This window comes from Equus asinus, chromosome 7 (genome assembly GCF_041296235.1).
Source record: "Equus asinus isolate D_3611 breed Donkey chromosome 7, EquAss-T2T_v2, whole genome shotgun sequence".
NCBI lineage: Eukaryota > Metazoa > Chordata > Mammalia > Perissodactyla > Equidae > Equus > Equus asinus.
Genome location: NC_091796.1, coordinates 55,146,122 through 55,166,952, shown reverse-complemented (window position 1 = coordinate 55,166,952; position 20,831 = coordinate 55,146,122). Strand labels below are relative to the sequence as shown.

At 36.4% G+C, this 20,831-nt stretch overlaps 1 protein-coding gene across 18 annotated transcripts in view; it reads right to left on the bottom strand.

The window, feature by feature from the left end:
* Positions 1 to 338: 338 nt before the first annotated feature.
* The window catches only part of RBBP8 (RB binding protein 8, endonuclease), a 103,753-nt gene continuing 83,260 nt past the window's right edge, over positions 339 to 20,831 (bottom strand). For 15 of the 18 annotated variants that reach the window (XM_014837284.3, XM_070513397.1, XM_014837288.3 and 12 more), the window contains exons 15-19: positions 13,525 to 13,668; positions 9,327 to 9,396; positions 5,704 to 5,800; positions 2,288 to 2,429; positions 339 to 742 (exon numbers count right to left, since the gene is read on the bottom strand). In XM_014837284.3, the coding sequence (XP_014692770.2) occupies positions 645 to 742; positions 2,288 to 2,429; positions 5,704 to 5,800; positions 9,327 to 9,396; positions 13,525 to 13,668 (551 nt within the window). In that variant the 3' untranslated portion in view covers positions 339 to 644. The remainder of the gene's footprint in view (positions 743 to 2,287; positions 2,430 to 5,703; positions 5,801 to 9,326; positions 9,397 to 13,524; positions 13,669 to 20,831) is intronic. The other 3 variants (XM_070513402.1, XM_070513403.1, XM_070513404.1) reach the window with 1 other exon arrangement.

The following is a 20,831-nucleotide window of genomic DNA, read 5'->3' as shown; positions in this document are numbered from 1 at the left end:
GTAATATTAGAAACAGATCAGAGGATGACAATTTATGGTACATAGAAAGGAAAAAAAGCTGACATTTGTGGTCAGCTAGAAAGGAATTCACTACAGAGTAGTACCTCATTTCAAGTCAACAAAACAAAGAAGCTGCAAAGTTAAAAGGACTCTTAAAATATAACATTTTTTCCCCTACAATTTAAATGTCAGACATTGGAATGACTTACAGAAGAGGAACTGATTAAGAGAATGAAAATTTGTAACGATTAACAGGCAGTCACTGCTGCATGTAAACACCAATGGAGGATGGAATACAAAGACGAGGTCTGAAAGGCAACAAATCACAGACAAGGACCAGATTTTCAAAATTGTAATTAGGTATTACCAAATAAAGTAAATAAACAACTCTTAAGTTAGAGTGCAAAATGAAAGCACCTTATTGTTTTAAAGGTGCAAAAGCAACTACATACAACATACACTTATCCACATTTTAAATAGTTGTTTGTATGGTGGTTAAATGCCATTTAAAAATATTTCAATAGAAAAATGATTTATAAATCAGTTTACAGAAGATCAAAAAAAATCAATGTTTAATACCAACTGTAACTATAAATAACTAACAAGAAGAAAAACTGTGCTCTATCCTGTTTTTGCTTCAATACCTATGTCTTCTGCTCCTTGCCTTTTGGTGAAAACATTGCATTGTAAGGCTGCCGTCTTTTTGGACGAGGACAAGGATCAAGATCTTCCTTAATGTAACCTTAAAAACAAATCACAAATTTAGGAGACTATATTTACAACATACATTTCTTTCAGTATACATCCAGTAAACATCTGTCTTGTTTAATGCCTTCTAAGTTGACGTGATTCTTCTGATTATTAGCCGTGTGACGCTGACAAATGATTTCACCACTTAGCATGAGTCTTCTCATTTATACTAACAATAACAGCAGCAAACATTTATCAAATGTGTTGGATACATTACCTCAGATAACGCTCAAATTCCTTTGAAGTAGCTTCCACTGTACCTATTTCACAGATGAGGTACTAGAGACCCAGGTATAGCTTGCTCGAGTTCCCAAAGCTAGGAAGCAGAAGAGCTGGGACCTTACCCAGGACCTAACTCCAGAACTAGAGCTCCCAAGCACTCTCCTATTCTGTTTCCCACAGGTTGCAAATGGGGACAATGCCTGAACACAAACTCTTTACTATTTTGATAAATTCTAGGTGCTTATCAAAAAGACTTTTTGTGCAGCCAGCCCCGTAGCTGAATGGTTAGCGTTGTGCGCTCTGCTTCGGCGGCCCCAGGTTTCACTGGTTTGGATCCGGGCCACGGATACGGCACTGCTCATCAAGCCATGCTGAGGCGGCGTCCCACATGCCACAACTAGAAGGACCCACAACTAAAAATATACAGCTATGTACTGAGAGGTTTTGGGGAGAAAAAGGAAAAAAAAAGACTTTGTGGTAGCCCTTTCATCAGATGATATGCCCCCATACTCTTCAGACTATTCAATTCCCCTAAGGTGTCTCCAATCACCTGGTTTGCAGGGGAGGACTTGCTCTGCCATACCCCTAGGCCACATTAGGGATGCAAACACAGGCTCTATCCAGATTGTCTGTTCCGGTTTGATGATGAGGCAGAGACATCATGTAAAGAGGACTTAACCTGACTTGTTAATGGGTCAGGTGGCAAAGATGGTAATAGCTGTCACTTTGCATCTTTTGGAAAAACTATCTTGCCATTAAATATCAGGAGCTTTAAAGCTGCATACATTCTCAATTATATTAAATACAAGTGCCACATCTGGAGGAGCTAGGTGCATGTCAACAATCTTCTAAACAAACAAAGCTCCTTTTAATTCATATTATAGTTTATAAACACCCAGCATTCTGGATAAGCGAGGTTTTAAAATCTAAAAATCAGAGTCGTCATTCTAAAAAGATGCTCTTTTTTAACAATATAATTTTGCTGCCATTTGTTATAAAATTACTTATTTTATTAAAACTCATTTTGATGACAGGATGAAAGAGAAACTGCTTCTGAAATTTGAATGATGAACCAGGATAATGCACACACAACCACACTAAAGTGATTATAAACAATCTCCGATTATGATGAAATTACTTGAAAAGTTGAAGGTAGGGTTTTATCTTTAGGAATTTGTTTTTATGTCACAAAACCAGCACCTAGTTTGCAGCAGAAGGTAAAGAGAATCATGGAGAAAAAGTTTAATGTTTAGACCTGGGTATATACAGTATTAAAAATAAATTAATTCCAAAATGTTATAATCTATACTCTCACCTCTTTCCATACACGTCTGAGTGGAAGGAAAACCAACTTCCCAGAAATGCTCTGGTGTGTTGGGTGGAATGTAGCGGAATCGGTGTCTCGAGCAGGAAGCCAACTTCTTTTCTCTTTCTTCTGCTGGAATATCTGCATAATACTAATAATAAAAACTGGTAAGTTTTTCACTTAGGCATACTAAATAGAGTGCTATGTTTACTGATTATAAACGAGAAGCTAAGAAAGCTATGAAGCATGCTAAGAAAACTTAATACTTCCTGATAATATTAATAATTAATACTTATAGATAGTATTAATTACTTATTAACAGTAATTAGTGCTGGTCTGTGAAATATTTGCTTCACAAATGAGAAAAGGAGCTTGTATCACAATGTAGATTAATATACTGCTTCCTGCTTCCTCCATCAGTAAACTCTTACAATGAAAATAAATGCCAGTTGAACTTGACAGTGTGCTTAGGGACATAGTTGATTTATATATTGGTGCAAACTCCTCATCTTTGTCAGACCAGTAACAAAAATGCAGAGGCTTGCACTGTGAAGAGCACTTTTCTCAACTGTTATTTGGATATAATGTGTGTTTTGAAGTTATTTTCCTATCTCTACAATTTCTAAAAAAAGTTTAGCTTTGAAGTTTAGACTTCATGACTTCCCCCTTAAACTGTATTTTTCAATTAGGATCAAAGGCTTATCATTTTTTGCAACCGTAGTCATAAAGAACCTGAACTTCATGCAAACAAGGATAAAACCTATGTAAAACCTGTGCAGGTCTTCAAGCTCTAGATCTAAAGAAAACAAAGCAGTAGTGTACAATTTAATAGAACACAGACGACAGCATCACATAATGCAGACAATTCCATTTTACACTTGAGAAATTGAACATCAAAGCGAAAATTTACCGAAGATATCACCTATTGAAAGTGGCAGACTTAGGAGTAGAATTTAAGCTTGAAGTAAAGGGGTTTTTTTGAGGAAGATTAGCCCTGAGCTAACATCTGCTGCCAATCCTCCTCTTTTTGCTGAGGAAGACTGGCCCTGAGCTAACATCTGTGCCCATCTTCCTCTACTTTTTTTTTAGTATGTGGGACGCCTGCCACAGCATGGCTTGCCAAGTGGTGCATAGGTCCGCACCCGTGATCCGACCCGGCGAACCCCGGGCACTGAAGTGGAACATGTGAACTTAAATGCTGCGCCACTGAGCTGGCCCTGAAGTAAAGGTTTTCAATACATTTTTATTTTACATAGATTAATTAAAGGGCTTTAGAGTATCTCTGAAACAACTTTTTTTGGGGTATCTTTTTCATTATTCTCATTGCGATGAGTATACTAAGCCTTTGTTACCTTAGCCTAGGAACTGGGATGGGATGGCCTTAGAGAATCATGGTTATCAATCAATGTTAGAGAAACAATGCCACCACATTACAACATGTTTACAAAACAGCAGGTTAGTGTAGCTGTAACACAGCAAGCAAGTGGGAGAGCAGTAGGACACAACGCCAGAGAGGAAGTGGGGTGTCAGAGTTTGTTGTCTTTGATAAGGACTTTGGATTCTATTTCTTAGTGAGATGGGAAGACTTTTAAGGGTTTTTGGTAGAGGAGTGACATGATTTAACTTTTATTCTAAAAAAATCATTATAAAAAAAGACTATTCATTGCTGCTTTGAAAATACATTTGAAGAGACAAGAACGAAAAGAAAAGAATGGGGACAGGAGTATATGAGAACTCTCTGTACTTTCTGTTCAATTTTGCTCTGAACCTAAAACTGCTCTAAAAAAATAGTTTATTACTAAAACAAATGAATATACACAAGGAGGGCAACTTAGAAGCTATCTCAATAGTCCAGACAAGATGAAATGGTGCCTCGGTCCAAGGGGTTAGTGGTGGAGATAATAAGCGGCTGGAAACGGAAATATGTAAGAAAAGAGCAGAGGATAACTACAAGACTTTTAGTTTAAACAACTAGAAGAATGGACATGCAAGAGACTCACAGGTGAGGTTTGGGATTTGGAAGTAGAAAATCTAAGTTTGCTTTTAGACATGCAAAATTTGAGATGACTATTATACATCCACCTGTGTATTACATCCTCTACATGCGGATTAGGCAAACGGATGCATTTAGGAACTGTAAGCATACAGATAATATTTAAATACATGGGACTGGCACTTTTACTCCTGGTTATGAGGAAGTAAGAGAGAAAAGATTTACCCTTCTACCTTAAACAACCAAAAAAATGGAATAAAATGTATGAAACAATGGTTTTCAGAGATTGGATAACAACTCAGAAAATGATTCCTGAGAGAAGGAAAGCAAATTAACAGTGTTTCTAGCAAAATAACTTTTTTCTAACTGGTAATATTAATTCCAGATTGTAACTAAAGACTGGAGGTTTACTTAGTGTGGACTGTGTTCCTTAGTTAAGAAATCATGAAATATTCAAATTGTGCTATGAAACTCATCATACAGGAGAGGTTTTACTTGTATTGCCAAACTGCTTTCCAAAATAGTGATCCTAATTTAGACTCCCACTGTTAGTGTATGAGCGCATATTTCTCACCAAATGCTTACCTACACTGCAATCTATTCACATATAACCTTAATGTGCTTGGTTATCAGATTTTTTAGCCCATAGTTGTTAAATAGGAAATTTAAAAGGGGAAGCAAATTGCTAAAAGCAAGCATCTGATAACTAATGGATAGCGACAGAAGAAATAAAAACAGCAAGTTTCAAGAAAATAGAGAACCTGCCTGGGAATACTTAGTAACAGGACAATTAGTACCATCTACTTCAACAGTCCAAGACAGCCAATGTACAAAAGGAAAACACAGTTGTGTTCTAAGAATGAAGTAGAATCTATTCATCACATTTTGTCTGGGAAGGAAAATGGGGAAAAAAGTAAGAGTTTATGGTTATACCAGTTATTTAGAAAAAATATTTATGAGTATATCATTTCCCAAGAGTACTGGTATGAGTAATAAATGTTATATTAACGTTTCCTGTTGAAATATGAAAATTTTTCCCAAAGAGTGTATATCTATCTATCTGTCTATGAGCCTTTGCTGTAATATAATACAAGGGGAAAAAATTAAAAGAAATACAAATAAATATAGAAGAGAAAAATGGCACAAATGACTTAGGCTGGTAATAAAAACCAGGGCTTAGGCTCCAGATTCACTTAATGAAAATCTAAGAGAAATGGAGGGCTTTCACTTTCACCTATTTAGATATAAATAGGTGAAAAGTGAAAAGGTCCCAGTCAGTATGCTCTACTTATGCATCCTCTTATTCCTGGCTTAAACTAGGTTTCTAGACACAAATATGGTTTGTACCTATGATTTTTAAATCATGCATTTATGATCCATAAAGCCATACTTAAAAAAAACCAAACTGGACAGTATTTATATTAGTACTTACAATTTCACATTCCTTGCATGTGTGTCCAAGCAATTTTCTTCTCTCTTCTTTTTTCCGAACCACCTCAATATGAGGAAAATTTTGTAAGCTAGTCTCTCTAGGGGAAAAATGAATTAAATTTAAAATCAATCTATTTATTACTACAAAGATCTTTGGCTTAGGCTTTAAATTAACAAAGATGAGAGCCCAGAAGAGAAATAACCCCAAAACAGTCATTCATTTTATTTGAAATGCTTATTCAGTATGTTAGGAAAACAAGTATTTCTTCATTCATTTTCATTAAACATCTATTGTGCCTACTATATGTGAAGTATTTTTACGGATATTTTCCCCAACTGAAGAAAGATAACTATTACTTCCTATTTTTGCCTCTGACTGGCTGAAAATAATAATTAGGTTAGGAGGCACAGTATAAAATAACCTTTAATTAAGAGGGAATAGTGTATTAATAAACTCAGGAACTGGTATTCCATAACATAACCAAGAAAGAGAACACTGCCTCTGTTAACTCAGTTTCTAGTACTACAAATCCATGTTTCAGGGATAACCTACTATTCCCCAAAGAACACACTTATTTTCTCAAAATTTCTTTTGCTGCTTCCATCTACCCTGACTTCTTCAAAATATTAGGCACAATTATCATTTTTGCTTGTCCTTAAATGGATCAGCTCCTGTTCACTGAAAGCCTAGGAAGGGTCAAAGCCACCGAGGCATGGGTTAATGAGGTATGGAGTACCTTGGGAAGAAAATCCATCAGGAAACACAGGACATTTTTTAAATTAATATATTTGTATCCTGCTTTAAAAAGCCTAATATAGAAAAATCCAAACTTACAAGATAGGTAGAGTTACATGATGCCATATTTTTAATAATAGAAACATCCCAAATAAGCTTAAACAGTCTGATTAACAAAAACTGATTTTTAGAATGACTTGTTGGTAACACATCTACTCCTTTGATGTATTTTGGTCACATGACCCTCTAGGTGGCAAGCACTTTCCTTCAACAGAAAGCTTTACTTGCTCTATTTCAAAGTACATGAGGTTACAGGTCCTTTTTGTGCTTAAACTCAGGAAGTCTCAACTCTGGAGCAATCTTTAAATTAAAAAAGGGAGACTAAGAAAGGACAGATAAAAAATATTGCCATAACTATATTTTCTTTCAAATAGTTTATGAATCTTAAGCTTATATAGGATATAATTTGGTCACATCCTTTCCTCTGAATACTATCTATTCTGTCTCTGTAGTGTACCATAATGCAGCAGGGAACCTACTAGAAGACTGGCATCTGGAGTAGACCTCAAAGCGCCACCAAAGGTTCCTCAGCTTCTTGTCCCTGACACAACACAACCCGTCTTCCCAGGGTTTGCCGTATTCTCCATGGGGAAAGGAACCACCCTAACTCTGAGACTTTTACCACCCCTACATCTTTATCCATCTCCTGCATCTCCAGCTTTCTAACGGTTTCAGAATAACTAAAACTACTCATCTATTTTTTTTAAAAGTTAGTGAACCTCTAACATGAACCTTTTGAAATGGCAGCCCTTACTCTGCAATCTTACTTCTAGGAATCTATCCCAAAGATGCACAGGCAAAAATTTGAAAAGAGAATGCACAAGGGTATTCACTGTGGCACTGTGCATGCCAGCATAACTGTAAACAACCCAAGTGCCCACGGCTAGGGAATAAACTATGGTACAGTCAAACAATGAAGTACTATGAAACTAAAAAAAACAAATGAGGGAGGACTATATACTATTATGAGTGATTTCCAGGACATATAGTTAAATGAAAAAAACAAAGTAGATAAAAGCGTATACAGCATTCTACCATTTGTCTAAGGGGAGAGAGTGCAACTAACTGCACCTATGTTGATATAGATATATGTGGAGAGAAATTTGGTTTTATTTTTTAAAATAAATGGAAAACCACAAATTTCAAATGGTCACCCATAGGGATGGAGAGCTACAGGGTGAAGGGAACAAGGATAGAAGCTAGACTTATCTGAATACATCTTGTTTTGTAGCCTCTGGTACCATGTATATAATTTACCTAATTTTAAAAATGAATTAAAGAAAAAGTAACTCCTAAAAAATCAGAATCAAAACAAAACAAACCTGGGTACTAGGTTGGTGGCATAACTACACAGAAAATAATTATCCTAAGTGACTTTACAACATAGTGATATGACTGTACATTTCTGACAGGATATATCTTAAGGACAAAAAGATACAAAAAAGTCTGAAACCATTTTCATAAAATATCACTGGTGATAGTCTGTACTATTCTGAGACTGTTCTCTTTGTGTATTGTGGAATAAAGTTAAATCAGGAACGATGCTGGTGGCACTGAGAAGTGGGATTTTCAGTAGGCAGGAAAGTAGAGATGGGACAGAGGGTTACGTAAAAATCCTGTAGTCCTGAACTTGAATTGGAGCTATGAGTATGAACAAGTGTAGTTTAACTGAATAAAACAAAATGAAATAAAACCTTATTTCTAACTCTGTCCACCTAAAAGATCTAGAAACAATGACTAATCACAGCAATGAGCAACCCTAGCGGCCAGACTGTGGCCTAAATATCATTTCTCACTAAAAGAAACTGAGGGTCCTGGAGAAATGGCAGATTCCAGGCCTATGGCAGAAAGTGTACAAGACAGTCTAGAACATCTTATTATACAAGAAGCAATGAATGTATGAAAGACGACTAAGGTAGTATCCATTCAAAGAGGCTTCTACTGGGCAAAGATGGGACAATTTGAGTATCAATAAGGATTAATAACTGCAATGAGTTGAGACATATCAAATATACTTAAATCCATGAATTCATAATGATACTTAACAAACTCTCTGGTCACACTTGAGACGCTAGGGTACTATTTCTTTGAAAAACTGGTAAATAAAAGAAAAGAATCATTTAGCAATAAAATGACAGCTCATATCCATTAGTCTTATAGGCATCAATAAAAATTTATCTTGGCCTGTCAGATTTTTTAAATTCTTGATAGATATAAAAATAGAAGGAATAACTTTGCTTACTAAGTGACTCAATTTGCCAACAGCATAACTTAAAGAAAAAAAAGCAAAAGATTTTTCTTGAATGAATTACTGTGTCTTAGTTCACTTCTGGAATCAAGAGTATATGACTAAAAATTACAGAATTTGCAATCTTTGCATAAAAGGCAGAAAGTAGCATTATAGTTCAAAGTCATGTTTAAATGTTTAAAGTTTTTTTTTTAAGGTTTAAAAATTCTCATAAAATAATTCTAAAGCATAATCTAAGGCTTGCCACCTAAAGTCTCAAACTATATAAAAGTTACAGTATACAATTTAAAAAATTCCCAAATAAAGTTCACAAAAAAGTAGACTAAGAGTAAAGTGTTGTAATAAAGCAGAGAAAATAACTATCACCACTGCCAAAAAAAGGGTAGTGGTGGTGAAGTTTTTTTAATTTAAAAATTTGTCATTTTTATGCTTGAGTTCTATCTTTGTTATGGTCATAAAGTAAACGATATGCATTCTATTTTAATCAAAGTAGCAATGTGAACAGCTCAAAGATACTCTGACAAAGATAGCTCTGTTGTACATCCAATCACATTGCTGGTATTAATCAAAACCTACTTACCTTTCATCATCTTTAAAATACGGCTCCACAAATGCTTTCTGTTTGACTTTATCTTGTTTATCACCATGAGCTGTAAACAAGCATACCACAAAGTGAATGTAGACCTTACTGAGAAACAATTAGCTTTTTTTTTTTTTTTGAAAAATAAAAAAGGGCATGTGCCAAACTTCCATTTTTATTTGGTTTCACACTCTAGGTCCCTGGGCAACTCGTTTTTCCTTTCTTTTTCATCTGCACAATGAGGAGAGCACAGATTATCTTGCTTACCTCAGAATTACTAAAGAGATAAAAATCATATCTATAAAAGTATTTTAGACTTAAAAACTAGATATAAAAGTACACACATATTGACTATAAATGAAAGTATTTTAAGCTTTAGAACTACTCATACACTCGTTATCATTTGGCACCAAATAACAAGATAGCTTTTAATGTTTCACTTACTAGTCTTGTTGATTTTTTATAATGTGTCTTTAAGGTGGGTTATAACTAGGAAATAAAGAGATTAAAGAATTTTATCAGAAAACTGGTGACAAAATAAGAACTAGAGCTCATGGACCTCAATCCCAAGTTGTCTAGACTCAAACAGCCCATTGCCATCATCTATTCAAATAATGGACCTTTACTAAGCTTTGTACTAAGTTCTGGACAAAGAATGTAGAACGAGAGAGACCAGGTCTCCTCTTCTCATGGGGTTTACATTGCAGTGAGGGAAACAGACATTAAGCAAGCAGACACGTAAGGCTTATCTGAGGAAGAACACGTAAGGTGGTAACTGATGAATAAAAAGAAGTCAGCCGTGAGAAGAGGTAGAACAGTAAAGGTCTTGAGAGAGGAAAACGTGCCCTAAGAACTAAGAGCAGGCCAGAGGGGTTGAGATTTAGTGAAGAAAGTGTTGAGGGAGAGGTGGGCAGGTATCAGATCACAATGGGCCTTGAAGGCCCAAAGGAAAGGAGTTTGAATTTTATTCTAAGTGCAACAGGAAGCCACTGAAGACTCAAATTTACTTTGTTGAGGCATAATTTACATACAATGTACACTGATTGTAAGTGTACTATGACGAATCTTGACACGTGCATATTCCACTATAACTGCCACCCAAATCAAGACAGAGGACATTTCCATCACCCCTGGAAGTTTTCTCCTATTCTGCTGTTTCTCATGCACAAAAATATTCTCTCACGTCCCTTCCTTCCCCTACAATCACTGATTTGATTATCACCATAGCTTAGTTATGCCTGTTTTAGAACTTCAGATTACTGGGAGTATATGGTATATATTCTTTTTCATCTTTCGCATTTTTCTAGCTCAACAAGTTTTGGAGATTCATCCACGCTGTTGAGTCTAGTAGTTCTCTCCTTTTTGTTGAGAAGTAATATCCATTATATGAACACACCACAGTTTACATTTCTTCACCTATTGATGGACATTTGGGTTGTTTCCAGTTCTGAGCCATTACAAATAGCACTGCTACGAAAATTCTTGAACACATCTTTCTGTGAACATGTTTTCATTTTTCTTGGGTGTATACCTAGGAGCGGAACTGCTGGATCACTGGAATTGCTGAGGATAGATGTATGTGTAACTTTACAAAAAACTGATCAACCTCAATAAAGCTGTTTTAAAAACCCTGCTGAATTGTTTCCAAAGTACAGTTTCATACTCCCACTAGCACTGTTTGAACATTCCAGTTCTCACCCTTGCTAATACTAGATATTATCAGTCTTCTTAACCATTCTAGTGGGTGTGAAGTGGCATCTCTGTCCCTGATATCCAATAATATTGAGCATATTTTCATATACTTATTGGCCACCCAAATATCTTCTTTCCACCAAAGGGTTTTAGACAAGAAGATAATATAATCTAATTTTAAAAAAATCACTTTTGAGTCTCTGTAAAGACTGGACTAGAGAGGAGAAATGACTGATGTAAAAAGACCAGTTAGAAGGCCTACAACAAAACAGGTAGAGTTAGAGTGGTTTAGACTAGGGCAGTAGCTACAGAGAGGGAGAAAAGTGAAGTGTTATGACATATCTTCTGGAGATAGCACTGCCAGGGTATTAGACTGGACATAAAGGAGAGGTGAAAGAAGTCACATATGACTCCTACATTTCTATCTTAAGTAACTGGGAGGATAGTTACTGAGGTTTAATGACACTCAGAAAGGCAGGGGAAGATCAAATTTGGGTAGAAAAATAAATATTTCTAATTTGAATATATTAAGTTCAAGGAGCTCATAATATGTCAAATAGGTAGTTGGACTCAAGTGTGAGGTGCAGAAGAGAGAGGATGAGCCTGCGAGTGATGAATATACAGAAACATCTTTTTCACTTGTCTTCCACAACAGCATATACGCTTGTTTCCCTCCTACTTCACAGGCTGCAGCTCCTTTTCAATTTCCTTTGCTGGTTCTTTGTTTCTCCCACCTTTTAAAGTTGCCATACCCCAGAAGTCAGAACTTGCAATGCTTCTTTTTTCTATTTATATTCAGTACTTTGGTGATCTCACTCAGTTTCATGTCTTTAATAACCATCTCCTTGCTGTTGACCTCCTGCCCCCCAAATCATTTTTTTATTCTGAGTTTCTTGTCCAAACTCGACACATATCAACAGTCTACTCAACAGCTCCATCTGAAAATCTAGTAAGTATTAATACATCCAGAACTGAGCTTTTGATGTCCTCCCTGAAACTTGCTCCTTCCTGTGAGGGAAGACTAGGTAGACTCTGTGATATGAGGGTCAAGAAAATGAAATAAATGGACAAGAAGTCTTAAATTACATGCCTGGGTGACTGGGAAAAATAAAAATGTCTGAAAGCTCACTTGGTAAGAAATAAATGGAACTTGGCTTAGAAATGTGACGTTTAAGCTGTTGAAGAGACACAGAAGTAGCGATACTAAGAAATGCAGGACTGAGATCCATCAGAGAAGTCAAAGTAGAGTTGCAGATTTGGAATCATATTTTCAGAGGTGGTTAATAAAAGCATGAGAAAAAATGAATGTGAGGGAGAAAAAGAGTCTTGGGGATATGCTAGAAAACAGAAGTTGCCAGAGTTTAAAAGAATAGCGCAGCCAGACTCTAGCTCAGGGACAACCTTCCCCAAGCAAAAACAGAGACTGGCAAGAGACGTTAGCTCAGGGATGATCTTCCTCACCAAAAAAACCCCAAACAAAACCAACAGTGCTGCATTGCCACAAAAGCAGAGTGAGAAAATTTTGAGATGGTCAGCGTGAAATGTAACCAAAAAAAGAGATAGAAATTAATAATTTTGTCTTATAAAAAAATATCCTTTTTTGAAGTGAAACCAATATGTAAAAGGCTCTTCTTGGGGTAAAAAGTGAATTGAACATTTGTAAATTTTTATTACAAAATTTGCTGGATCAAATTTTTGCCATGGACTGAACAAGTGAAAGCATGCTGTTCCGTATCTTTGGTTAGGGTTCATTCACCCTGAGCTAAGGCCTGTCATTTAAAAAACCTAACGGAAGCCGGAGGAAAACATAATCAAGGTAGACTGTACCACAGCAGGAGGGGTGCTCATTTAAATCAGCATAAAATGACCTTTGCACTAGATTAAAAAACTCTGACTTTTTTACTTACAGTAAGAAAATGAGATATTTAGCAAAAATTCTAATTTTCAATTCAGACTAAGAGTTTCACTTAGAGTATTCTTTTAATTGCTACCCTACATTATAAATTACTGTTTCTAATGAAACGGATCTTAAGAAGACTGACATATATACATTTACATTAGATATGTTGTCTTGGAAGGTAAAGCATTCAAGCAGAAAATGGGTCTGTTTTCTGCAAAACTTTCTCTTTTCACTCTATTACAATGACTAACGTATTACTTTAAAAAAAGTTTCTCAAAACTTTTATAAACTTTATGCATATGTCATAGAAAAACGTATCGAATCAAGATTACTGTCTAAGTTTTAATGAATATTTTATAGTTACATAAGATGTCAATGTAAGGGCAAAGCTGAGTGAAAGGCACAGGGGAATCCTCTAAACTATTTCTTCTAACTCTTCTATTAGTCTAAAATTATCTCAAAAAAATCTGTGAAAAAGAAATTTATACAAGAAACTTGAAACTTTCATTGTTAATATACCTCATCAAGCCTCCATTAATTAGCAGGATGACAATTTACTGAACTCAGGTAACTGAGAAGCCATAATCAGAAAGACAATAGGCTTACTGTTTGGTTTCTTTGTGACAGCTGACAATTCCTCCTCTTCATCTGCTACTTGGGGGAAGCTATCTGCCAAACAGGATTCATATTCTTCATGTGTTGTCCGATCAAACATATCTTCCAAGCTATCATTCATTTTTCTTTCTCCATCTACATAAAAGAGCATTGGCTCAGGGCAACAAACAAGCTTTTTGATTTCTATTTGACCAATTTGAAACTTGTGGTAACTGCCACTAAACAATTCACTTGTGCACAAGACCAAAATAAATCCCCAAGTCTGGGTAGTTACTGTACATTCACAAAGGCTTTATGTTATGGCTTTAAATGTCCTTTACTTGTGTGAAAAGAATGCTAGTTTTTGTTACTGTCATTACAAACATTAAAAATCTTTTTCTCCATATCAGTTCATGCATAATTCATACTAAACCAAAAGGAGTTGCACCAAAGAAATAGTGAGGAATAGAATATACATCATAATGAACGATGAAAAATACTAAGTTTAAATAAAATGTGTATAAATAGCTGACATTAAAATCTCTATAGAATTTTGCTTACCTACTTATTTTTCTATAGTGATAGCAAAAAATGTATTTTATTGCATTATCATTAACACTTGGTAGTTTAGTGTTGATCAAAATGATGAATTCAATTCCATATCTGACATACAAAGTGCTAAATTCATCTTCATAGTACTAGCTACATTTTTCATTACATAGTCCCATTTTAAAAAACACCAGAGTTTACCAAAAAAACCAGAAACAGACCCAGTTGGCTAACAAACGTGACAGATCCTGCCGAGATGGCTCTGTATAAACTACCTCCCCATGAACCCATGGTGCTCTATTATCTTTCTCCAGAACTTACCATCATCTATCACACCAAACATCTGCTTGTGTCTCCACTATTAGAATGTAAGTTGCATGAAGTAGGTACTTTTGCTCTGTTTACTCATTATTTCTAGTTCCTGGAACACTTCCTAGTATAGAACTGTGGCTTGATATTTATTAAATGATTAAACATTTGTTCATTTTTCATGTTGAGGGTCAAATTTGTAAATAATTGCTGATTTATTTTTTTGTTGGTCTGACTTCTGATTGTGAAATACTTGAGGACAAAGACTATGTCCATATTGATCTTTCTATCATAATATCTAGTAAGTCTAACACAGAGCAGGGATATAAAAACATTTTTTGAATCAAAATACTAGCAATAATTCAGTTTTTATTGGTATGTTTCATTCTTAACTAATTCTAAGTATTAAAAAGGTTTATGTTATGGGTAAAATGGGCAGACTGTTTTTTTCCAAAGAAGGCCTCAACAATATCTCCTATCTCATGTGCTATTCTCAAAATATGATCTTGGTACTCCTCCCACTGAGAGGTGAAGGCTATGTTCTCTTGCTTTGAACCTGGGCAGCTGTTTGTGACACTGTGAAACTTCTGAGGCCAGATCATAAAAATGCCATGCACCTCTACCTTGCTCTTTTGGGGTGCTCACTCTGAGAACCTAGTCTTCATGTGATGAGGAAGCTCAAACCAGCCCATGTGCAAAGACCATATGGAGAAGCCCTGAGACTGAACAAGGACAGAGATGCCAAGTCACCCCCATCTGTCTAGCCCTCTGCTATTCCAGCTCTAGCTACCATCCATCTACAACTACATGAGAGACCCAGACACAGAACCATCCAGCCAAGTCCTTCCTGAATTCCTGAGCCATAGAAACTACGAAAGATAAGAAAATGATTGTTGTCATTTTAATCTTCTAAGTTACTGGAGTGATTCATTATGCATCAATAGTACTAATAACACATTTAACCAAAATTATTTCCATTCATTCATTCAAGTTCTAATCTCTCTTTATTTAAAAGCAAATATTTTAAGTATATTTGGGAAACTATCACCTTCTTTGAATCAACTAGCTAAATTTGAAGCCAAAGTAGTCATACTTGAGTTTTCTCCTTTTCTATAAAAACAAGGAAAACCTTATCAGGAAAACATTATCAGGAGCTGATACCAGGAACAAAATAATCTTAAAAGCAAAGTATCTTGAGAGGTTACATCAGAATCATGGCAGAGTGAGCTTTTCCCTTAGACTTTCTCTGCTAAGATATAATGAGAAGGACATTCATAAATCAAAAGAGGACATTCACACAACACAAAAGACATCAGAGAGACCCATGCAGCCACACGTCTGAAGATGGAGCTGCTGGACCCCTCAGGAGGAAGTAGAAGGAGGTAAGGCGAGCTCCTCTCCCTCCCTGGCAGCAACCCAGGGCGTGGGCCCACGTGCAGCTCTGAGCAAAGGACGAGGAGAGGTAGCTCTCCATGGGAATGCTTTCTTTCTCCAAGATCCCCCACAGACTTTGGGAAAGCCCCACACAGAGTTAGCTAAGCTATTGTGGGGGTGTCTTAATCAAGCCAGCACCCCAGGAAAGCAGATAGCGAGAGCAGAGCAAGAATACCCCTGGGAGCGTGCATGTGAAAGAAAGCAACGCCCCCCCCCCCCCAACAGTGTTCCAGCTAAGCCACTTGGCCAGAGCACCTGTACATATGTTAGAAAAGCAGCAGCTGTGAACCAGCTAACTGGCAGTCACAGATGGGCCCTGTCAGCATAGATTCTAAGGACAGGCATAGATGCCAGGGATCATGGCAGGCTCAGAATACAGAGCTCCTGACTGACCCCCAGTGGTGGAAGATGGAATCTGAGATGAGATACTATCACTATGTGAAGGCAAAAATCCACACCATCAAACAATATGAAGAAATATATTAATACTCCACACCAGAAGGCAGAGAAATTTATAATCTAAATAACAGAGAATTCAAAATGACTAGCATAAAGAAATTTGAGTTCCAAGACAATAGGATAGACAGTTCAATGAAATCAGGAACAAAATTAATGAAGAGAAGGAATTCTTCACAAGAGACTGAAACCACAGAAAAACAAATCAGAAATGTTGGAGACGAAAAACACAATGGGTGAGATAAAGAAAAATCTGGACTCCCTGAATATCAGAGCTGATATTATGGAGGACAGAATTAGCAATCTGGAAGGAAGAAAATACAGAAATGCTTCAGATGGAGGAGAGAGAACTAAGACTAAAAAGAAATGAAGCAATTCTCCAAAAATATCCAACTCAATTAGGAAATGCATCATAAGGATTACAGGTACTCCAGAGAGATAAGCGAGGGAGAATGGAGCAGAAAGCTTGTTCAGAACCAAGAGCTGAGAACTGCCCAAACCTGGGGAAGGAGCTGGAAATATAAGTAAAGGAAGCTAATAGAACTATGGACTATATCAATGTAAAAACATCTTCTCCGAGGCATATAGTAATAAAACTGGCAAAAGTCAAGCACAAGGAAAAAATATTAAGGGCAGCAAGGCAGAAGAAAATAACCCACAAAGGAATCCCTACCAGGCTTTCAGTGGCTTTCTCACCAGAACCTTACAGTCTAGGAGAGAGTGGAATGATATATTCAAAACTCTGAAAGACAAAAACTTTCAGCCAAGAATACTTTATCTAGCAAAAATATCCTTCAGATATGATGGAGAAATAAAAACTTTCCCAGATAAACAAAAGCTAAGAGAGTTCTTTGCCACAAGACTCCCACTACAAGAAATGATCAAGAAGGCCCTCATACCTGGAAAAAAAAAAAAAAAAAGAAAGGGTTCACAAAGCCTTGAGCAAGAAGATAATAGGCAGACAAAATCAGAAAATTGCAGCTCTCTATCAGGACAGGTTAGCAAACAATTATAACAAAGATAAAGGGAAGGAAAACATCGAAAATAAATATAATCTTGTCATTTTAACCACTAACTCACAACACAAGATGGAATAAGCTGTGACAACAATAACTTAGATGGGGAAGAAGGAAGGGATGGAAATGGCTTAGACTAGGGAAATAAGAGGCTATCAGAAAATGGACGAGCTCATCCATGATTTTTTTTTTTTCTGCGTTATCTCCCCAAACCCCCCCATACACAGTTGTATATCTTAGTTGCAGGTCCTTCTAGTTGTGGCATGTGGGCCGCCTCACCGTGGCCTGATGAGCGGTGTCATGTCCATGCCCAGGATCCGAATCCTGGGCCGCCGCAGCGGAGCGCATGAACTTAACCACTTGGCCATGGAGCCAGCCCCCATGAGTTTTTTAATACAAACCTCATGGTAACCACTAAACAAATAATCAGAACAGAGACACAAATGACAAATACAGAGAAAATTGAGAAAACCATCATAGAAAACTACCAACCTGAACTGGTAGTCCAAAAACACAGGATGGGAAACAAGGGAAACACACAAAAACCAGAAAATGAGAGATAAAATGGCAGCATTAAGCCCTCATATATCAATAATCACTCTAAATGTAAATGGATTGAATTCTCCAATCAAACGACACTGAGTAGTGAGACAGATTAAAAAACAAGACTCAACAATATGCTGCCTCCAGGAAGCACATCTCAGCTCTAAAACAGTCACAGGCTCAGAGTGAAGGGATGGAACACAATACTCTAAGCTAATGGCAAACAAAGGAAAGCAGGTGTTGCCATACTTATATCGGATAAAGTAGACTTCAAGATAAAACACGCTATGAGAAACAAAGAGGGGCAGTATATAATGATAAAAGGGACACTCCACGAAGAAGACATAACACTTATAGATATCCATGGACCCAACAGAGGAGCACCAAAGTATATAAAGCAAGCATTAACAAACCTAAAAGGAGATATTAAGAACAGCACAATAATAGTAGGGGATCTTAACACCCCACTTACATCAATGGATAGATCATTCAGACAGAAAGTCAAGACGGAAAGTGGATTTAAATGAAAAACTAGACCAGATGGACTTAACACACACACACACACATATATAGAACACTCTATCCAAAAACAGCAGAATACACATTCTTCTCAAGTGCACATGGAACATTCTCAAGGATAGACCATATCTTGGGAAACAAGCAAGCCTCAATAAATTTAAGAAGACTGAAATCATATCAAGCATCATTTCCGAACATAATGCTATGAAACTAGAAATCAACCACAACAAAAAAGCTGAGAAAGTCACAAACATGGAGACTAAACAATGTCCTACTGAAATGGATGAATGAAGAAATTAAAGGAGAAATCAAAAAATATCTGGAGACAAATGAAAATGAACATACAGCACACCAACTCATATGGGATGCAGCAAAAGTAGTCCTAAGAAGGAAATTCATAGCAATACAGGCCTACCTTAACAAACAAGAAAAATCTCAAATAAGCAACCTTAAATTACATCTAACAGAACTAGAAAAAGTAGAACAAACAAAGCCCAAAGTCAGCAGAAGGAGGGAAATAGTAAAACTCAGAGCAGAAATAAATGAAATTGAAACAAACAATAGAAAGGATCAATGAAACCAAGAGCTGGTTCTTTGAGAAGATATACAAAACTCACAAACCCTTAGCCAGACTCACTAAGGAAAAAAGAGAGAAGGCGCAAATAAATAAAATTAGAAACGAAAGAGGAGAAATGATGGATACCATAGAAATACAAAGCATTGTAAGAGAATACTATGAAAAACTGTATGCCAACAAACTGGACAATCTAGAAGAAATGGATAAATTCTTAGACGATACAACCTCCCAAAACTGAATCAAGAAGAAATAGAGAATCTGAATAGACCAATTATAAGTAAAGAGATTGGAACAATAATCAAAAACCTCCCAAAAAACAAAAGTCCAGGACCAGATGGCTTCTCTGGAGAATTCTACCAAACATTTAATGAAGATTTAATGCCTATCATTCTCAAGCTATTTCAAAAAGCTGAAGAAGATGGAACACTTCCTATCACATTTTACGGAGCCAACAACACCCTGATGCCAAAGCCAGACAAGGACAACACAAAAAAGGAAAATTACAGGCCAATATCACTGATGAACATAGATAGAAAAATCCTCAACAAAATATTGGAAAACTAAATACAGCAATACATTAACAAGATCATACACCATGATCAAGTGGAATTTATACTAGGGACTTAGGGATGGTTTATCATCCACAAATCAATATGATACACGACATTAACAAAATGAGGAACAAAAACCACAGGATCATCTCCATAGACGCAGAGAAAGTATTTGACAAGATCCAGTATCCACTTACGATAAAAACTCTCAATAAAATGGGCACAGAAGGAAAGTACTTCAACATAATAAAGACCACATATGACAAACCCACAGCCGACATCAAACTCACTTGGGAAAAACTGAAAGCCATCCCTCTGAGAACAGGAACAGGATAAGGGTATCCACTCTCGCCACTCTTATTCAACATAGTACTGGAGGTTTTGGCCAAAGTAATTAGGCGAGAAAAAGAAATAAAAGGAATCCAAATAGGCAACGAAGAAGTGAAACTCTTGCTGTTTGCAGACAACATGATTTTACATATAGAACATCTTAAAAAGAATCCATCAGAAAACTATTAGAAATAATCAACAACTACAGCAAAGTTGCAGGGTACAAAAATCAACTTAAAAATCTGTTGCATTTCTACATTCTAATAATGAGCTAACAGAAAGATAACTCAAGAATACAATCACAGCAAAAAGAATAAAATATCTAGGAATAAATTCAACCAAGGAGGTGAAAGATTTATACAATGAAAACTATAAGACATTATTGAAAGAAGTTGATGATGACATAAAGAAATGGAAAGATATTCCATGCACATGGACTGGAAGAATAAACATGCTTAAAATAGCCATACTACCTAAAGCAATCTACAGATTCAATGCAACCCAACCAGAATCTCAATGACATTCTTCACGGAAATAGAACAAGGAATCCTAAAATTCACATGGGGCAACAAAATTCAGCTGGGGTAACAAAAGATTCTAAATAGCTAAAGCAATCCTGAGAAAAAAGAACAAAGCTGGAGGCATCACAATCCCTGACTTCAAAATATAATACAAAGCTATAGTATCGAAACAGCATGGTACTGGCACAAAAACAGACAAACAGATCAATGGAAGAGAATTGAAAGCCCAGAAATAAAATGACACATCTACGAGTGGCAAGCCCCATGACCAAGTCGTTACGGTTCTGTGCACTCTGCTTCAGTGGTCTGAGTTGGTGGGTTCGGATTCCAGGCACAGATCTACTCTAAACATCAGCCATGCTGTGGAGGCATCTCACATACAAAATAGAGGAAGACTGGCAGAGATGTTAGTTCAGGGCTAATCTTCCTCAAGGAAAAAAGAAGAAGATTGGCAACAGATATTAGCTCAGGGTGAATCTTCCTCACTAAAAAATCCTCCCAAAAAACAAATAAA